This window comes from Saccopteryx bilineata, chromosome 2 (assembly GCF_036850765.1).
Source record: "Saccopteryx bilineata isolate mSacBil1 chromosome 2, mSacBil1_pri_phased_curated, whole genome shotgun sequence".
NCBI lineage: Eukaryota > Metazoa > Chordata > Mammalia > Chiroptera > Emballonuridae > Saccopteryx > Saccopteryx bilineata.
This window is the reverse complement of record NC_089491.1, coordinates 161,556,006-161,573,913: the sequence shown is the minus strand read 5'-3', so window position 1 is coordinate 161,573,913 and position 17,908 is coordinate 161,556,006. Positions and strand designations below refer to the sequence as shown.

General features: G+C 44.2%; 1 protein-coding gene across 1 annotated transcript in view; it reads right to left on the bottom strand.

Annotated features, from left to right (window-relative positions):
- Window positions 1–15,774: 15,774 nt before the first annotated feature.
- Window positions 15,775–17,908, bottom strand: part of PARP4 (poly(ADP-ribose) polymerase family member 4) — a 100,081-nt gene continuing 97,947 nt past the window's right edge. The window contains exon 34 of the mRNA XM_066258288.1: window positions 15,775–16,156. Coding sequence (XP_066114385.1) covers window positions 15,961–16,156 — 196 coding nt within the window. The 3' untranslated portion in view covers window positions 15,775–15,960. The remainder of the gene's footprint in view (window positions 16,157–17,908) is intronic.

The window sequence follows — 17,908 nt, the reverse complement described above, 5'->3', positions numbered from 1 at the left end:
ATGTACTTGTTCAATTTTCCCAACACCATTTATTAAAGAGACTGTCTTTTTTTATTTATTTATTTATTCATTTTAGAGAGGAGAGGGAGAGACAAAGAAAGAGAGGAGAGGGGAGGAGCTGGAAGCATCAACTCCCATATGTGCCTTGACCAGGCAAGCCCAGGGTTTTGAACCAGCGACCTCAGCATTTCCAGGTCGACGCTTTATCCACTGTGCCACCATAGGTCAGGCAAGAGACTGTCTTATTAAAAAAAAAGTTCTTAAAGAGACTGTCTTTACTTCTTGTATACTCTTGCCTCCTTTGTCAAATGTTAATTGACCATATAAACATGGGTTTATTCTGGGCTCTCTAGTCTGTTCTATTGATCTATATGTCTGTTTTTCTGCCAGAACAGTCGTCCCTCGCCGTATCACGGTTCCCTCTTTGCAGTCTCACTGTATTGTGGATTTTTAAGTTGTATATATCTAATTTTGTATTGCAGATTTTTTTGCTATATACAGGATTTTATGTAGGTTTAAGAGTGTAGAATGTGTTTAAGAGCATAGGAAATGTTTATAAGAGTGTGGGAAAGATTAGTAACCGTGTCAGAAAGGTTTATAAGAGTGTGGGAAGAGTTTGTAAAGCCTTAAAATATACAAAAATAGGGGCCCTGGCCGGTTGGCTCAGCGGTAGAGCGTCGGCCCGGCGTGCAGGAGTCCCGGGTTCGATTCCCGGACAGGGCACACAGGAGAGGCGTCCATTTGCTTCTCCACCCCTCCCCCTCTCCTTCCTCGTCCATTTGCTTCTCCACCCCTCCCCCTCTCATTCCTCTCTGTCTCTCTCTTCCCCTCCCTGGCTTTGGACACAACAGAGCGACGCCCCAGAGGGGCAAAGCATCGCCCCCTGGTGGGCATGCCAGGTGGATCCCGGTCGGGCACATGCGGGAGTCTGACTGCCTCTCCGTTTCCAGCTTCGGAAAAATGAAAAAAAAAAAAAAGAAAATATACAAAAATAATAAAATAAATATAAGGTCACTACTTTGCAGATTTTCACCTAGATAAACGAGGGACCACTGTACCATGCTGTTTTGGTTACTATGGCCTTGTAGTATAGTTTGGTATCAGGTAAACTGATTCCTCCAACTTTGTTATTCTTTTTCAAAATTGCTATGGCTATTCCGATGTCTTTTGTGTTCTAGTTCTGTGAAATATTATAACATTGGTATCTTGGTAGGAATTGCATTGAATCTATAGATTGCTTTGTATAATATGGACATTTTGATGATGTTAATTCTTCTTATCTAAGTACACAGAATATGCTTCCACTTGTTTGTATTGTCTTCAACTTTTTTCTTCAGTGTCTTATAATTTTCTTTTTCTTTTTTGAAAGATATATTACTGTATTTATTGATTTTTTTAGAGGGAGGAAAAAGAGAGAGAGAGAGAGGGAGGGAGCAAAATGGGGGGGAGGAGTGGGAAGCATCAACTCAGATTAGTTAGTTCTCATGTGTGCCCTGACTGGGCAAAACCAGGGTTTCAAACTGGCAACCTCAGCATTCCAGGTCAGCGCTTTTAAAATTTCCTGATTACAGGTCATTTACATCCTTGGTTAAGTTTATTTCTAGGAATTATATTCTTTATGAAGCAATTGTGAATGATACTGTTTTCCTGATTTCCCTTTCTTATTGGTTTATAAAAATACAACTGATTAGCCTGACCTGTGGTGGCACAGTGGATAAAGCGTCGACCTGGAAATACTGAGGTCGCCGGTTCGAAACCCTGGGCTTGCCTGTTCAAGGCACATATGGGAGTTGATGCTTCCAGCTCCTCCCCCCTTCTCTCTCTCTCTGTCTCTCTCTCCTCTCTGTCTCTTTCTCTCCTCTCTAAAAATGAATAAATAAAATAAAATAATAATAAAAATAAAAAGACTAAGCCTTTCCCACCCTTAAAAAAATACAACTGATTATTGGATATTTATTTTGTATCTTGCTACTTTACTGAATTCGTTTATCAGTTCTAGTAGTTTTTTGGTGAAATCTTTAGTGTTCTTTATAGACAGTATCATGTCATCTGCAAATAAGTTTTACTTCTTCTTTTCCAATTTGGATTACTTTTATTTCTTCTTCTTTTCTGATTGCTATGGCTAGGACTTCCAGTACTATATTGAGTAAGAATGGTGATAGCAGACATCCTTGTCTTCTTGTTCCTGACCTTACAAGAAATGCTTGTGGTTTTTGCCTATTTATATGGTATTGGCTGTGGGCTTGTCATATGTGGCCTTAATTATACTGAGGTATGTTCCCTCTATTTCTACTTTGTTTATTGAGAGTTTTTAACATCAGTGGGTGCTGGATTTTATCAAATGTTTTTATTTTGCATCTTTTGATATGATCAGGTGACTTTACCCTTCATTTTGTTTATGTGATGCGTCACATTTATTGATTTGTGAATGTTGTACCAACATTGCATCCCCAGGATAAATCTCACTTGATCATGTTGTATGACCTTCTTAATGTATTGCTGGATCCAGTTTACAATATCTTGTTGAGGATTTTAGTATCTATGTTCATCAGGGATATTAGCCTATAATTTTCTTTCTTTGTAGTGTCTTTGTCTGGTTTTGAAATTAGGATAATGCTAGCCTCAAAAAATGAGCTTCAGAGTCTTTCCTCCTCTTGAATATTTTGGAATATTTTGAGAAGTATAGGTGTTAATTCTTCTTTGAATGTTTGGTAAAATTCACCAGTGAAGCCATCAGTACAGGACTTTTGTTTGTTGGGATTTTTTTTGACTAATGCTTCAATTTTACGGACTGTAACCTATCTGTTCAGATTCTCTGGTTCTTTCTGGTTTTGTTTTGAAAATTATATGTTTCCAGGAATTTATCCATTTCAACCAGATTGTCCATTTTGTTGGCATCTAGTTATTCATAATATTTTCTTACTTTGCTTTGTATTTCTTTGGTGTCTGTTGTTACTTTTCCTCTTTCATCTCTGATTTTATTTAAGTCCTCTCTTCTTTTTTTAAAGTATTTTTGTTTTTGTTTTTTAGATTTTATTTATTTTTAGAGAGAGGAGAGTGAGAAAAGAGAGAGAGAGAGAAAAGAGAGGAGGAGCAGGAAGCATTAGCTCCTATATGTGACTTGACCAGGCAAGCCCAGGGTTTTGGGTTTTGAACTGACTCCTCAGAATTCCAGGCTGATGTTTTATCCACTGTGCCACCACAGGTCAGGCCGCATCCTCTTTTTTTCCTTTTTTTTTGTATTTTTCTGAAGGTGGAAACGGGGAGGCAGTCAGACAAACTCCCGCATGCGCCTGACTGGGATCCACCCGGCACGCCCATTGCCTTTGGAGTCAAATTCATAAAGAGCTCTTTATAACTGAGGTGCATGAGTTTAGTACCTATGTTTTCTTCTATGTAATTTATTGTTTCAGGTTTTATATTTAGGTCTTTGATCCTTTTTGTTGTTGTTGTTGTTTGGTGTTTTTTTTGTTTTGTTTTGTTTTGTATTTTTCTGAAGCTGGAAATGGGGAGGCAGTCAGACAGACTCCCGTATGCACCTGGCCGGGATCCACCCGGCATGACCACCAGGGGGCGATGCTCTGCCCATCCAGGGTGTTGCTCTGTTGTGACCAGAGCCACTCTAGCGCCTGGGGCAGAGGCCATGGAGCCATCCCCAGCGCCCAGGCCATCTTTTGCTCCAGTGGAGCCTCAGCTGCGGGAGGGGAAGAGAGAGACAGAGAGGAAGGAGAGGGGGAGGAGTGGAGAAGCAGATGGGCGCTTCTCCTGTGTGCCTTGGCTGGGAATCGAACCCGGGACTTCCGCACGCCAGGCCGACGCTCTACCACTGAGCCAAGCAGCCAGGGCCTTGTTTTCCATTCTTGAAGCAGGACCCTGATGGAGTCCTATGAAGCCCTTTCAGGGCACTGAAGCCTGTAAGGGCGTATGCCAAGAGCTGGTATTTTGCCTGATCTCTTTTGGGCTTTGTTTTCCTTTTTTGTTTCTCTCTTGGTCATTATAGACCTCAAAAGTCATGCTTAGATCTCGCTGAGGGGCTTGAGGGTCCTTATCTGCTTATATAAACTTTTGGAAAAGACAAAAACAGCATTATTAGCTGGATCAAATAAAAGAGGGTAGAAGTTTGAGGGAGTAACAGGTTTGGCGTCTCCTGTAGGATTCCAGAGTCTCTTCACTGCCGAATAACTCAGTATATTAGCATTCAAACTGTTAGGCTAATCACTAGTAATATTTTTTCCTTTGGGTTTTGGTGATTTAACACTGAACAATACTGCGTCAAAATGATAATAAACTAAACATTACATAAAAAGACATTATTAACAATTATTACATATTCCCTAAATATTCCAACCAAGATTTCAACATCACAGGGCTATGAAACAGCAAATAAAAAGAATTAATAAAAGACTTTGAAATAATGCATATATTTTAACCTACTGGTCAGGAAACTTATTAGTCAATATAGCCAACTATTAACAGTACAATAATTGAAATTTCTTTTGAGAGCCAAATCTTAAATTTAAACTATAAAGGTAGGCACACTCCTTACCGAGGTAGTGCCCATACATGGCACTCCATTGGAGAGCTACACCCAATGGGCAAAAGGCCTCATGTAGTCCACGAGCTGTTTGCGAGTGGCAGTTTGCTGACCAGGGTTCTTAGGGAAGGGGGAAGAGGCAGAGGAATCCTGAATACCTGTCCTTTCTTGCACAACCCGGCATTTCCAAGAACTAAGCCAACTTTCTTTTTTTCCTTTTTTTTGTATTTTTCTGAAGTTGGAAATGGGGAGGCAGTCAGACAGACTCCTACATGCGCCCGACCAGGACTCACCCGGCATGCCCACCAGGGGGCGATGCTCTGCCCATCTGGGCCTCACTCTGTTGCAACCAGAGCCATTCTAGCGCCTGAGGCAGAGGCCATGGAGCCAGCCTCAGCGCCCCGGCCAACTTTTTGCTCCAGTGGAGCCTTGGCTGCGGGAGGGGAAGAGAGAGACAGAGAGGAAGGAGAGGGGGAGGGGTGGAAAAGCAGATGGGCACTTCTCCTGTGTGCCCTGGCTGGGAATCGAACCCAGGACTCCTGTACGCCAGGCCGACGCTCTACCACTGAGCAAACCGGCCAGGGCAAAGATTTTATTTATTCATTTTAGAGAAAGGGGGAGAGAGAGGAGGTGGAGGAGCAAGAAGCATCAACTCCCATATGTGCCTTGACTGGGCAAGCCCAGGGTTTCGAACCGGCGACCTCAGCATTCCAGGTCAATGCTTTATCCACTGCGCCACCACAAGTCAGGCATTAAGCTGACTTTCATCTCCATCCCCTGACAGCTGTCTAGCTTTATTTCTTACAACCAAAGCAGCAAATTAAAAATCATAAATTTTGCCGGACCTGTGGTGGCGCAGTGGATAAAGCGTTGACCTGGAAATGGTGAGGTCGCCGGTTCGAAACCCTGGGCTTGCCTGGTCAAGGCACATATGGGAGTTGATGCTTCCTGCTCCTCCCCCTTTCTTTCTCTCCTCTCTCTCTCTTCCCCTTCTCTCTCTCCTTTCTAAAATGAATAAAAAAAATTTTTTTTTAAATGTTTAAAAAAATCATAAATTTTATAAATTTACTTTCCCAATAGTGGGCTGCTTTTGGCACATATGAGATTTTTAATTTCCCCTCAATTCCCTAAGAATCTTTTTTACAGCCTGACCTGTGGTGGCACAGTGGATAAAGCATTGACCTGGAATGCTGAGGTTGCCAGTTCAAAACCCTGGGCTTGCCCAGTCAAGGCACATATGGGAATTGAAGCTTCCTGCTCCTCTCCCCCTTCTCTCTCTCTCTCTCTCTCTCTCTCTCTCCCTCCCTCCTCAAAAATGAATTAAAAAAATAGAATCTTTTTTACAATGTTTTTACTATTATGGCTAAAGCAGTGGGTCTCACCCGTGAATCCCATGCCTCCCACATCAGACAACAACCATGCCACACGAAGGAATTGGGGAAGGGTAGGGGAGCTTGGAGGGGACCCAACACCTACCTTGGCCCTGCGGGAGAGAGTCAGAACCCTTCTCCCAGTGTTAGTTCTGTATACTTATTTTCCTTTCTATAATTTTTACACCAGTGGAGGGCAACAAGCCATCACTCTAATCCAGGGGTCCCCAAACTACGGCCCACGGGCCGCATACGGCCTCCTGAGGCCATTTATGCGGCTCCCGCCGCACTTCTGGAAGGGGCACCTCTTTCATTCGTGGTTAGTGAGAGGAGCATAGTTCCCATTGAAATACTGGTCAGTTTATTGATTTAAATTTACTTGTTCTTTATTTTAAATATTGTATTTGTTCCCTTTTTTTAACTTTAAAATAAGATATGTGCAGTGTGCATAAGGATTTATTCATAGTTTTTTTTATAGTTGGGCCCTCCAACAGTCTGAGGGACAGTGAACTGGCCCCGTGTAAAAAGTTTGGGGACCCCTGCTCTAATCCATGAGGGCCCACGTGAACCCCAGGTCCTAGGGAGGGGAAGGGGAGAGGCAGCTGGAGGGACTGTCTCTGATAATCCCATCCCCTATAGTCCTGTTATTCATGATCCCATTACTTAATTTAGAATTGTAATTTATTTCAAGGAATTGATAATCAGCAAGGTCCACACCCGTGGTTTGTTAATTTCTAAACCTTTTTACCTGGCCCTGTTTCCCTTTCTTGTACAACCTGAGGCAGTATGAACCCTAGTCTAGTCGAGCACTGGGAGGCGGCAGCGGGGTTTGTCTCTTGGTGCTCAGCTTGCTTCCGTTTTTCCCCCTCCCACTCAGGTGTGCTTGGCAGCTGAGGCAGGAGCATGGCAGGGTGGGGAAGGAGCAGGCCTGCGCTCGCTTCTCTGCGGCCATGCCCTTATTCTGTCATTCGTGTGTCCCGGCTTGGCTTTTTATTTTTTTCTCATTTAAATTGCCCACTTGCTGCCCCCTTGTAAAGCCAGAAGCCACGGCCACCATCACAGCAGCCCGGCCCATGCAGGTTCGCAATGGATTCGGATAGTCGGTAAAGAAACAACGGAGCCAAAAACTGGTGGGCCATAGTCTTTAATCCTAGCTTGCACCCGGCGGGCAAGTAAAAAATACACACTGGGCTCCAAAACCCACTCACATTTAGTGCTCACAAAGCTACTGACTTATCCGAGTTTCCTAGAATCAAAGGTTTCTAGCTCACCAGACTTATTCACCTCTGTTCCCCATCTCCTTCCTTCTGCAGCGTCAGCGTCAAACTGCACAAACTGGCCTCTCACTCAGCACTCCGCCATCTTAGCTGCTTTTCCTGGCCACATGGCCTCTCTCTGCTCTCTGCTCTGCTCTCTCCTATAATGATAATCTCAGGAACCAAGAGAGCAAACTCCCGTTCTGCCCCCACTTTATATTGCAGCTTCACAACCTCTAATCCAATATACAAAATAGGGAAGTCTCTAATACAAAGTCACTTCTCTGAGGCATGACTGGATTGTACCACCCCACATCAAAAAGGGTGGGAAAGGCTTAATCCCAAAACCAAGCCCCAGGCTACAAGGATTCTCAACACACATTAATATCACCTGGGCGACGGCCTCACGTGGGCAGTGCCATCTTTAACAAAGTGAGCATAATACATTTTATCTGCCCACCCCTTCTTCTAGAGGCTGGAGAAACACTTTCCCGGGCGTATTCCCTGTTGCAGTATGTGCACTGATTTTTTCCTAGTGGAGTCTTAATTCTTTCTCTCAAATCCCCTTTCTGTCCTAGATGTAAATCTGGCCAGACTAGGAAGATGTAGCACCTTTTTTGTATGGAGCAAGCTTTTAGCCATTGTGGCAGATTCATTGTTAAATTTAGCCATTGATCAATGTATGGAAACTGATCATGGTGGCCTGGATCCTCAGTTATGATGTTCCAAACTGCCCTTACTAGCTAGAGATTAAAAGTCCCGGCCGATGGCCATCCAACCCTGAAGCTGGGCCATTCTGATTCACAGAAAATGCGAATTTTTTTCTTGTACCTTTTAATTCCGTAGCCACAGTTGTCTCCTGTTGGGCAGATAAAATATATTATGCTCACTTTGTTAAAGATGGTGCTGCCCACGTGGAGGCCGTCACCCAGGTGATATTAATGTGTGTTGGGGGCAGGCAGAATCCTTGTAGCCTGGGGCTTGGTTTTGGGACTAAGCCTTTCCCATCCTTTTTGATGTGGGGTGGTACAATCCCATCATGCCCCAGATAAGTGACATTGTATTAGAGACTTAACTATTTTGTATATTGGATTAAAGGTTTGGATTTCTACACTATAAAATAGGTGCAGAACGGGAGCTTGGGCTCTTAGTTCCTGAGATTAGCATTAGGAGGAGAGAGGAGAGAGCAGAGAGCAGAGAAAGGCCACGTGGAGGAGGCCAGGAGAGGCAGCCAAGATGGCGGAGTGTTGAGTGAGAAGCCAGTTAGTGCAGAGTTTGTGCAGAGAGAAGGAAGGAGATGGGTGTTGGGCAGATAAAATGTATTATGCTCACTTTGTTAAAGAGGCCATTGCCCAGGTGATATTAATGTGTGTTGAGAATTGTTGTAGCCTGGGGCTTGGTTTTGGGATTAAGCCTTTCCTACCCTTTTTGCTGTAGGGCGGTACAATCCAATCATGCCTCAGGGAAGTGACTTTGTATTAGAGACTACCCTGTTTTGTATATTGGATTAAGAGTTTGGATTGCTACACTATAAAATGGGGACGAAGTGGGAGCTTGGCCGCTTGGTTCCTGAGATTAGAGGAGAGAGCAGAGGAGAGCAGAGAAAGGCCACGTGGAGGAGGCCAGGAGAAGCAGCCAAGATGGCGGAGTGCTGAGTGAGATGCCAGTTTGTGTAGAGTTTGTATCTGGGATAAGGAAGGAGATGGGGAACAGAGGTGAATAAGTCTGGTGAGCTAGAAACCTTTGATTCTAGGAAACTCGGATAAGTCAGTAGCTTTGTGAGCACTGAATGTGAGTGGGTTTTGGAGCCCAGTGTGTGTTTTTACTTGCCCGCCGGGTGCAAGCTAGGATTAAAAAATGATGGCCCATCAGGCCCTGGCCGGTTGGCTCAGCGGTAGAGCGTCAGCCTAGCGTGTGGAGGACCCGGGTTCGATTCCCAGTGTAAAGCCAGGAGCCAGGGCCAGGGCCACCATCAGAGCAGCCTGGCCCATGCAGGTTCGCATTGGATTCGGACAGTCGGTAAAGAAACAACGGAGCCACAAACTGGTGGGCCATAGTCTTTAATCCTAGCTTGCACCCAGCGGGCAAGTAAAAATACACACTGGGCTCCAAAACCCAATCACATTCAGTGCTCACAAGGCCACTGACTTATCCGAGTTTCCTAGAATCAAAGGTTTCTAGCTCACCAGCCTTATTCTCCTCAGTTCCCCATCTCCTTCCTTATCCCAGATACAAACTCTGTACAAACTGGCATCTCTCTCAGCACTCTGCCATCTTGGCTGCTTTCCTGGCCTCCTCCTGCTGCTGGCTCTACTCTCTCTCTCTCATGCTAACCTCAGGAACCAAGAGCCAAGTCCCGTTCTGCCCCCATTTTATAGTGTAGCTTCACAACCTTTAATCCAATATACAAAATAGGGAAGTCTCTAATACAAAGTCACTTCTCTGAAGCATGATTGGATTGTACCTCCCCACATCAAAAAGGGTGGGAAAGGCTTAATCCCAAAACCAAACCCCAGGCTACAACAATCCTGCCTGCCCCCAACACACATTAATATCACCTGGACTACGGCCTCCTTGTGTCATCTTTAACAAAGTGAGCATAATACATTTTATCTGCCCAACACCCGGCCAGGGCACATAGGAGAAGCGCCCATTTGCTTCTCCACCCCTCTGCCACGCCTTCCTCTCTGTCTCTCTCTTCCTCTCCCGCAGCCAAGGCTCCATTGGAGCAAAGATGGCCCGGGCGCTGGGGATGGCTCTGTGGCCTCTGCCCCAGGCGCTAGAGTGGCTCTGGTTGCAACATGGCGATGCCCAGGATGGGCAGAGCATCGCCCCCTGGTGGGCAGAGTGTCGCCCCATGGTGGGCATGCCGGGTGGATCCCGGTCGGGCGCATGCGGGAGTCTGTCTGACTGTCTCTCCCTGTTTCCAGCTTCAGAAAAAAAAAAAAAAATGATGGCCCATCAGTTTTTGGCTCCATTGTTTCTTTACTGACTGTCCAAATCCAATGCAAACCTGCATGGGCCAGGTGGCTGTGATGGTAACCGTGGCTACTGGCTTTACATTTCCATAAGCTTCTTGAAAGTGCTTTAGAAGACAGCCTAAGGGGGTCTTTTGTGTACTAGGCCCTCCTCCCATATTTAATAGCTAGGGTCACTGATTTACCAAATTGAAACTGTGCTGGAAAATCCAGAAATTTGCACACCAGTAAAAGCAAGAAAGGTAAGACAGACAATAATTAACTAGCACTCAGAATAAAGGATGTTTGACTATAGAGGTATTAATTATTACATAAGACAAGGGGACAGAGCCAACAGAAGAGAATAATTTCTTCAGGGGTGAAATCAAACAGAGTGCCCTGAAACCATAGATCTTGGATCCAAGAAAAGATATGTAGTGGATCTGGGGAGAGGGGTCCAAACCATGAAATGTCATGAGAGATTTCTCGAACAAAGAGAATCTACAGTACAGACAGTACAGACAATTCACCATTTAGGATTGCCCTCTAGTTCTAAGCCAGAAACTTCCAATTTTTGACACAAGAACTTAAGCCAGGCCTTAAAATCAGACACACTTAAACATTAAACAAAGACTTCACATACACAAATCACAAATCAAAAAATTTAAATGAGTGCGCTTTACTTATTCCAATTAAAATTATAGTAGAGATTTTCCTGACAGAGACAAAACAGATTACTTCACACAGCTCAAGAGACAAAGGAAGGAGTTCCCCTAGTGGCCTCTCAGGTGCATAGCACCAGAGATTTCCACTTACAGACTAATTCACTCAGGGGTTTTAGAGACAGAGAGAGAGTCAGAGAGAAGGATAGACAGGGACAGACAGACAGGAATGGAGAGATGAGAAGCATCAATCATTAGTTTTTCATTGAACCTTGCAACAACTTAGTTGTTTATTGATTGCTTTCTCATATGTGCCTTGACCGCGGGCCTTCAGCAGACCGAGTAGCCCTTTGCTGGAGCCAGCGACCTTGAGTTCAAGCTGGTGGGCTTTTTGCTCAAACCAGATGAGCCGGTGCTCAAGCTGGCGACCTCAGGGTCTCGAACCTGGGTCCTCTGTATCCCAGTCAGATGCTCTATCCACTGCACCACCGCCTGGTCAGGCCACTCAGGGATTTTAGACAGAAACATTAAAAACAAAGAGTGAGATCTCGACAAACACAAAGGTGTCCTTGGAAGTCCTAAGACGGGATTGATCAGCTCAGTATTAACTCAGTCCCTACTCAGGTCTCGAGAGCACCACCCAATGTCCCCAGTCAGGTCTTTCTCTGAGAGTACCACCAGATGCATCCCAGATAAGCCTAAGGCAGGACCCAAAACTCTCCACCGATGTCTTGGTCTTGGAGAACCCACTGGGAGAGTGTGACCGTGTCTGGTCCTCTAAGCAGTGGATCCAAACAGTCTAGTCCCAAATCAGCAAAGCAAAAGATTGGCCCTACCTACACATCTCTGGAGTCCCAAATCAGTAAAGCAGAAGGTCTGCTTTACCTACATATCCCCAGAGTCACAAATCAGCAAAGCCACAGATCTGCCTTACCAGCACACTAGTCCCAAACAGATTGACTAGTCCAAAACAGAAAAGGAATAATTCAGAAAGAAAAAGAGTTGCTTTACCTATACACCTTCAGAGTCCCAAATCAGTAAAGCAGAAGCTCTACCTACATATCTCCAGAGTCCCAAATCAGCAAAGCCAGAATTCAGAACAGACTAAAACCTAGAATTCAGTAAAGCAAGAGTTGCTTTACCTACCTCCTTGATTTCTCTGCCAAATTGTCCAAATCGTTGAATTTGGGAAATGGGAGGCATCTGCAGAAGAACTGTCCAAACCCACAGGAAAATGGGGAGCCCTGAAAACATCCCAGGTGGCACCTCTGCTCAAGATTCTAGTGGGGTCAGGCAGTCCCCCAGAGAGACCAGCCGATTCAGGGTGTCTCTACCCGGTGACGCAAAACACCACAGCTCCACGTTGGGTGCCAAATGTTGTAAAGTACCCATACCTCACTTCCGCGGATTTACGTAGAGACACTAAGTCCAGATGAATTTTAAAGGGTCTACTAAAGGAGGAGATTTATTAAATATGCCGGCCACATATGACTAACACGGGGAATTGTAGACCCAAATTGTGTGTGCCAAATACATCTCAGAGGCTGGTTATATACCCTTGATCACACACAGGCTGGGGGAGCATGACATCATGGCACTATCTCCCCTCCTTTGCCTAGAGGTATGTCACTCTCAGGATTCCAGGAATGGAGAAAGAACCAAAATCAATGTAGGGTGGTATGTAAATTCTGTCTCTTATTGTAAGAGAAAAGAAGTTCCTTAGACAACCCTTATTCTTTAGTTAAAACTAAATGACCCATTATCCTTGTAAGTCAGGAAGCTTCTACATTCTCCTCCCTCCCCTCTCCAAGGAAAAGATGGGACAGAAAAGCCTGACTTTTTTTCCTAAAATATCAATACTAATTTTGTAGCTTTTTGGTACCTTACTACACCTGGGGGAGGTGCCTGTCGAGCTTCAGGGAAGGTGGTGGGTGCAGTCCCTATTCCAGAGACTCTGGTCTCAGTCTGATTCTTGGAAACCAGGAGCATGGTTCTACAGAATCTCTTGTGTGTGGGAGTGCAAGCTGACAGAGTCCTTGCAGTTTAGAATTGTGGGGGACAGATGTGTTGGGGCCTGGCAGTAGGCTGACAGGGTCCTTGCTGCCCATTCCCCACCTCACTTTCTTGATTAAGTTGCTAAAGGCTAAACTCTTCCCCACAACCTGTGATTGTTTAAGTTGGTACAGGCAATTTACATGCCCTTCCCCACACCTCCATGTTAGCTATAATACTGATGGTTTCTACTGGTCCCATCCCTTATATTTCTGGAACAGACTGGAGGCAGTTTTCTTTTTGCCCTTTGTTTTGTAAAGTTGAGATATTATGCATGGTGGAGAGTTTTTTGGGCTCTGGGGAGAATTCTTGGTTTGCCTCGGAAATGTGACTTTGTATCAGAGATCTCTTTGATTTGCTAAGGGCTTTGCTCTCTGCCCTATAAATAAAGCATTTTGGGATGGAGACTCACTCTTGCAAGCCATCAGCTTGGCAATGGGTACTCCTGATCCCACTGTTTTCCTGTGTTTATTTTCTAATCCTCCACCGTTCCCACCCGAGACCTGCAAAATTACAAGGTGTGCTGCTTTGCAACACCTGTGAGGGGGAAATGCCAGTCAGATTCATGGGAAATTGGGGGGAATACCCCACTTTAATGCTTCATAAATGAGTCACTGTTACCCTCTGAGTCTCTCTGAGCCTCTACTCTCTGGCCCAGGTCATTGACTCCTCACAGGGCCTAATCTCTGCAGAGCTGGGCAAGAAGGTATCCAGAGGGTGAGGCAGTTGCTTTCCCCCAGGCTGATGCCATTCAGAGGGGAGTGCTCCACCCAAGAAAGATGGTGACTGTGGCACTGGAGAATGACTCAGCACAGGAATCCTAGTGGCTGTTCCCCAACCGTCTTTCCCCAGAGCAGTGAACCCCTAAGTCTTCCCAGGTGTCTCAAGTCCGCTCTCCTTCCAAAACCACAGAAAATCTCAACTCTGCACTGTTGTTCTGACACCTTGCCCATGGCGAATTCAGCTGCGCCTGTGGGCAGTGTCCCGACAGGGCAGGGGAGGGTGCCAGTTGTGCCTAAAATTAGAGTCCTGGCTTGGTGCTGTTCTCCTGTCTCCCTGCAGATGGTGACTTCAACTCTGCTGTCCCTCCAGGTAGGGTGGGGGAAGCACTGGTTGTGCACTCAAGGTGGTAGAGATGGGTCCTTTTTCTTTCCCTTTTTTTTTTGTATTGAAAGAGAAAGGGAGAGAGATGAGACACATCAACTCATAGTTGCGTCACTTTAGTTGTTCATTGATTGCTTCTCCTATGTGTCTCGATGGGGAAGGAGAGCTCAAGCCAAGCCAGTGACCCCTTGCTCAAGCTAGCAACCTTGGGCTTCAAGCCAGTGACCTTGGGATCCTGTTGATGATCCCACACTCAAGCCAGCAACCCGCACTCAAGGTGAATGAGCCCGCACTCAAGCCTGCAACCTCAGGTTTTCAAACCTGGGTCCTCAGTGTCCCAGGTCAATGCTCAATGCACTGTGCTACCACCAGTCAGGCAAGCGACAGATCTTTTTTCTAAAGCCTTCCTACCCAGTCACTGTCTGAATCTTCTGCACATGCCTCCCTGAAAAAGAGTATTCCCCAAAGTCACTGCTGGTTGCAACCTACAGACCCCTCTGGAGGATTGTGCAGGGCCAAGTGACTGAGTGAGCAGTGGGTGGACAGAGGGAGAGTGCACTCCCTGTGCTGGGACTGCAACAATGGGAGGGCTCTCCCATTTATATGGTGTCTGGATGACCCAGGCCAACTTAATATCCTGTGGTTTTCACCAGTTGCTTTGTGGACTTTTTCCTGCCTCTGCTGCTCTGGGCCAGGGTACCCTGCTTGAGGTTAAGAGCCGCCACTCCACCAAGAAGGGGTCCTGCTGCCAAAACCATGCAGCTGAGAACAGGGCCAGCCCTTTCCAGTCTCTGTATGGTTTCTTCTGCCAACCCTGGGTTATACTATCTCAGTTCAGCAATCCTTCAGTTGGTTATTAAGTTTGGTTGCATTATATATTAGCTGTAAATCTGGTTTGGGGCTGGGAGCAGATGAGTGAAGTCTTTACCTACTCTGTAGCCATCTTGGAATCTTGGGGTATTTTTGTTTTGTTTTAAGTGTGAGAGAGAGAGAGACAGGAGAGAGAGAAACAGGCAGACAGGAAGAGAGATGAGAAGCATCAATTTGGAGTTGCATCACTTTAGTTGTTCATTGACTGCTTTCTTATATGTGCTTTGACCAAGGGTCTCCAGCTGAGCCAATGACCCTTTGCTCAAACCAGCAACCTTGGGCTCAAGCCAGTGACCATGGCATCATATCTATGATCCCATGGTCAAGCTGGCAAGCTGCGATCAAGCCAGTGAGCCTGCGCTTAAGCCAGCGACCTCAGGGTTTTGAACCTGGGTCCTCAGTGTCCCAGGCTGACACTCTATCCACCGTACCACTGCCTGATCAGGCTTGAGGTGTTTATTTTTCTATTGAAAATATCTGTGCCCTGGCCAGGCTGCTTAGTTGACTAGAGCGTTGTCCTGATACGCCAAGGTTGTGTTCAATCTCTGGATAAGGTACAACCAATGAATGCATGAGTAGCTAAAATAATAAATCAATGTTTCTGTCTCTCACTAAAAATCAATAAACAAAAAAGAAATCTGGCCTGACCAGGTGGTGGTACAGTGGATAGAGTGTAGGCCTAGGATGCTGAGGACCCAGGTTCAAAACCCCAAGGTCTCCAGCTTGAGCATGGGTTCGTATACATAACCCCATGGTCACTGGCTTGAGTCCTAAGGTTGCTGGCTTGAGTAAGGGATCACTTGCTCTGCTGGAGCCCCCCACCCCCACCCCGTAAAGGCACATATGAGAAAGCAATCAATGAACAACTAAGGTGCCACAATGAAGAATTGATGCTTCTCATCTCTCTTCCTTCCAGCCTGTCAGTCCCTGTCTGTCCCTCTCTCTCTCTCACTAAAAAAAAAAGAAATCTTTAATACCGTAATTTTTATTTTATTATTGCTTGTTAGTTCATTAAAACAATTCAGCTTCCATTTTTTTCAGTGACTTATTGCTAATTTGATAAAAATCATAATTAAATTTCATTATAGATATCTATTAATACTTATTTTATAGATAGAAGCATAAAAAAAAGTTTAAAATACAGCTTCATTTGGTTCAGCCTTGACCATAATTAAGAACTCTGTGGAGAGGAGAAGTAGTGTTCGTTGACTGGATTCCTAATAGTTGTTTAGTGGTGCAGTCCCAGTCTTTGCCCAATTCAAGCCGCTGGCAGATAGATGGATATTGTCCTTCAGTTCTTCTTACCCATTTGCTTGCTTTCTTTATTTTCTCAAAAGGCCAGGGAATATTCCTAGATTTAAAAAACAATGTTTCCATCACTTTCAGAATGTAATTACAAATGAAATGTAATGTACCAAATCTAACAGTTCAAAGTAATTATGTCAAAAATTAAGATATTTAATAAAAGCAGTTCTCTTTGACATTTTATTAAAGTTCTTCTACCAGCCTGACATGCTTTTAACTTCAGCACACTTTTATTTATTTATTTTTTATTTTTAAATATTTTATTTCTTGATTTTACAGAGGGGTGGGTAAGGCTTGAGAAGTATCAATTCATAGTTGCTTCACTTTAATTGTTCATTGCTTGCTTGTTGTATGTGCCTTGACCAGGCAAGTCCAGGGTTTTGAACTGGCAACCTCAGCATTCTAGTTGACACTCTAGCCACTGTGCTACCACCAGCCAGACTCTGAAATTTTTGAGTAATATTAGCTGCTTTGTCTTTTGTTTTGTCATCTACTCAAACTTGTGAGCAAACAAGTGGTAACATTTACTAAAGTTTTGTGGGGCTTTTTTGCTTTTTTTTTCTCCTTGAAGTAGGAAAACCATTGAAGTTTTCTGATTACAACTTCATCCTCCTCCTAAAGGACCAAATCATGGTCAGAGAAAAGGTTTGTTTCCTTTCTGACAACATTCAACAGCTGCTTATTGAGCACCTGACATGCGCCAGACACTAGAACAGATGTAGGGGATACACATACTAATTTATCAGACTGGCTCTGGCCTCTATGGTACCTGTATTCTAGTGGAGGAAACAGAAAGCAAACATGTCAAGAAATCAATCTGAGAGGTAATTTTACATAATGACAATGCTATGCCAAAAAATAAAGGAGCCGCCAATGTTATCTTTTTTGGTGTTTCCTTTAACCAGAGCTATTTAATGCCATGTATGAAAAGTACGAATGTACATTCATTTTTTTATATACACAAATGGCAGCATATGATATATACAGTTGACCCTTGAATGGCATGCATTTGAACTTCATAGGTCACTTGTACATGGATTATTTTCCCCAGTAAATACCTGTACTGTTTATTGATCTACAGCTGGGGTTCCACTGATGTGTGTGGCGGCAATGTATGCACTGATATAATAATTTTATTTTTATTTAAATTATAGTGTTTATTTTATTGATTTTAGAGAGAGAGGAAAGAAGAGAGAGACAGAGATGACAGGAACGTTGATCTGTTCCTGTATGTGCCCTGACCAGGAAATCAAACTGACAACCTCTGTGCTTCAGTACGATGCTCTAGCTAACCGAGCTATCCAGTCAGGGCATGATATAATCATTTTAGATAGGGGACGTGAGCATCCAGGGATTTTGGTATCTGTGGGTGTTTCTGGAACTAATCCCCCATGAATACCACCGGACAACTATGTTTTGAAAGACTCAAAAGTTATACATAGATTTTCAGTTGTGTGGGGGGTTAGCATCTCAAACTCTTGTGTTATTCAAGGGTCAACTGCACTTTTTACTTTCTTACCTTTTCTACTTGGCCATGTATTTTAGAGATAATTTCTTTCATGTTTATAGGGATACACAGTATTTCATTGTACAATGATACATAATCTGTTTCATTAGACCTCTTTTGATGAATATTTAGGTCATTTCTTGTCTTTTGCTTTTACAACCAATGCAGCAATGAATATCCTTTTATGTAATTGTGATTAGCCTTTATATGAAAGTTCTATACTGTCACTGATCACAATTTTTTTTTTAAATTTTTATTTACTTTTTATTTATTCAATTTTTTAGAGAGGAG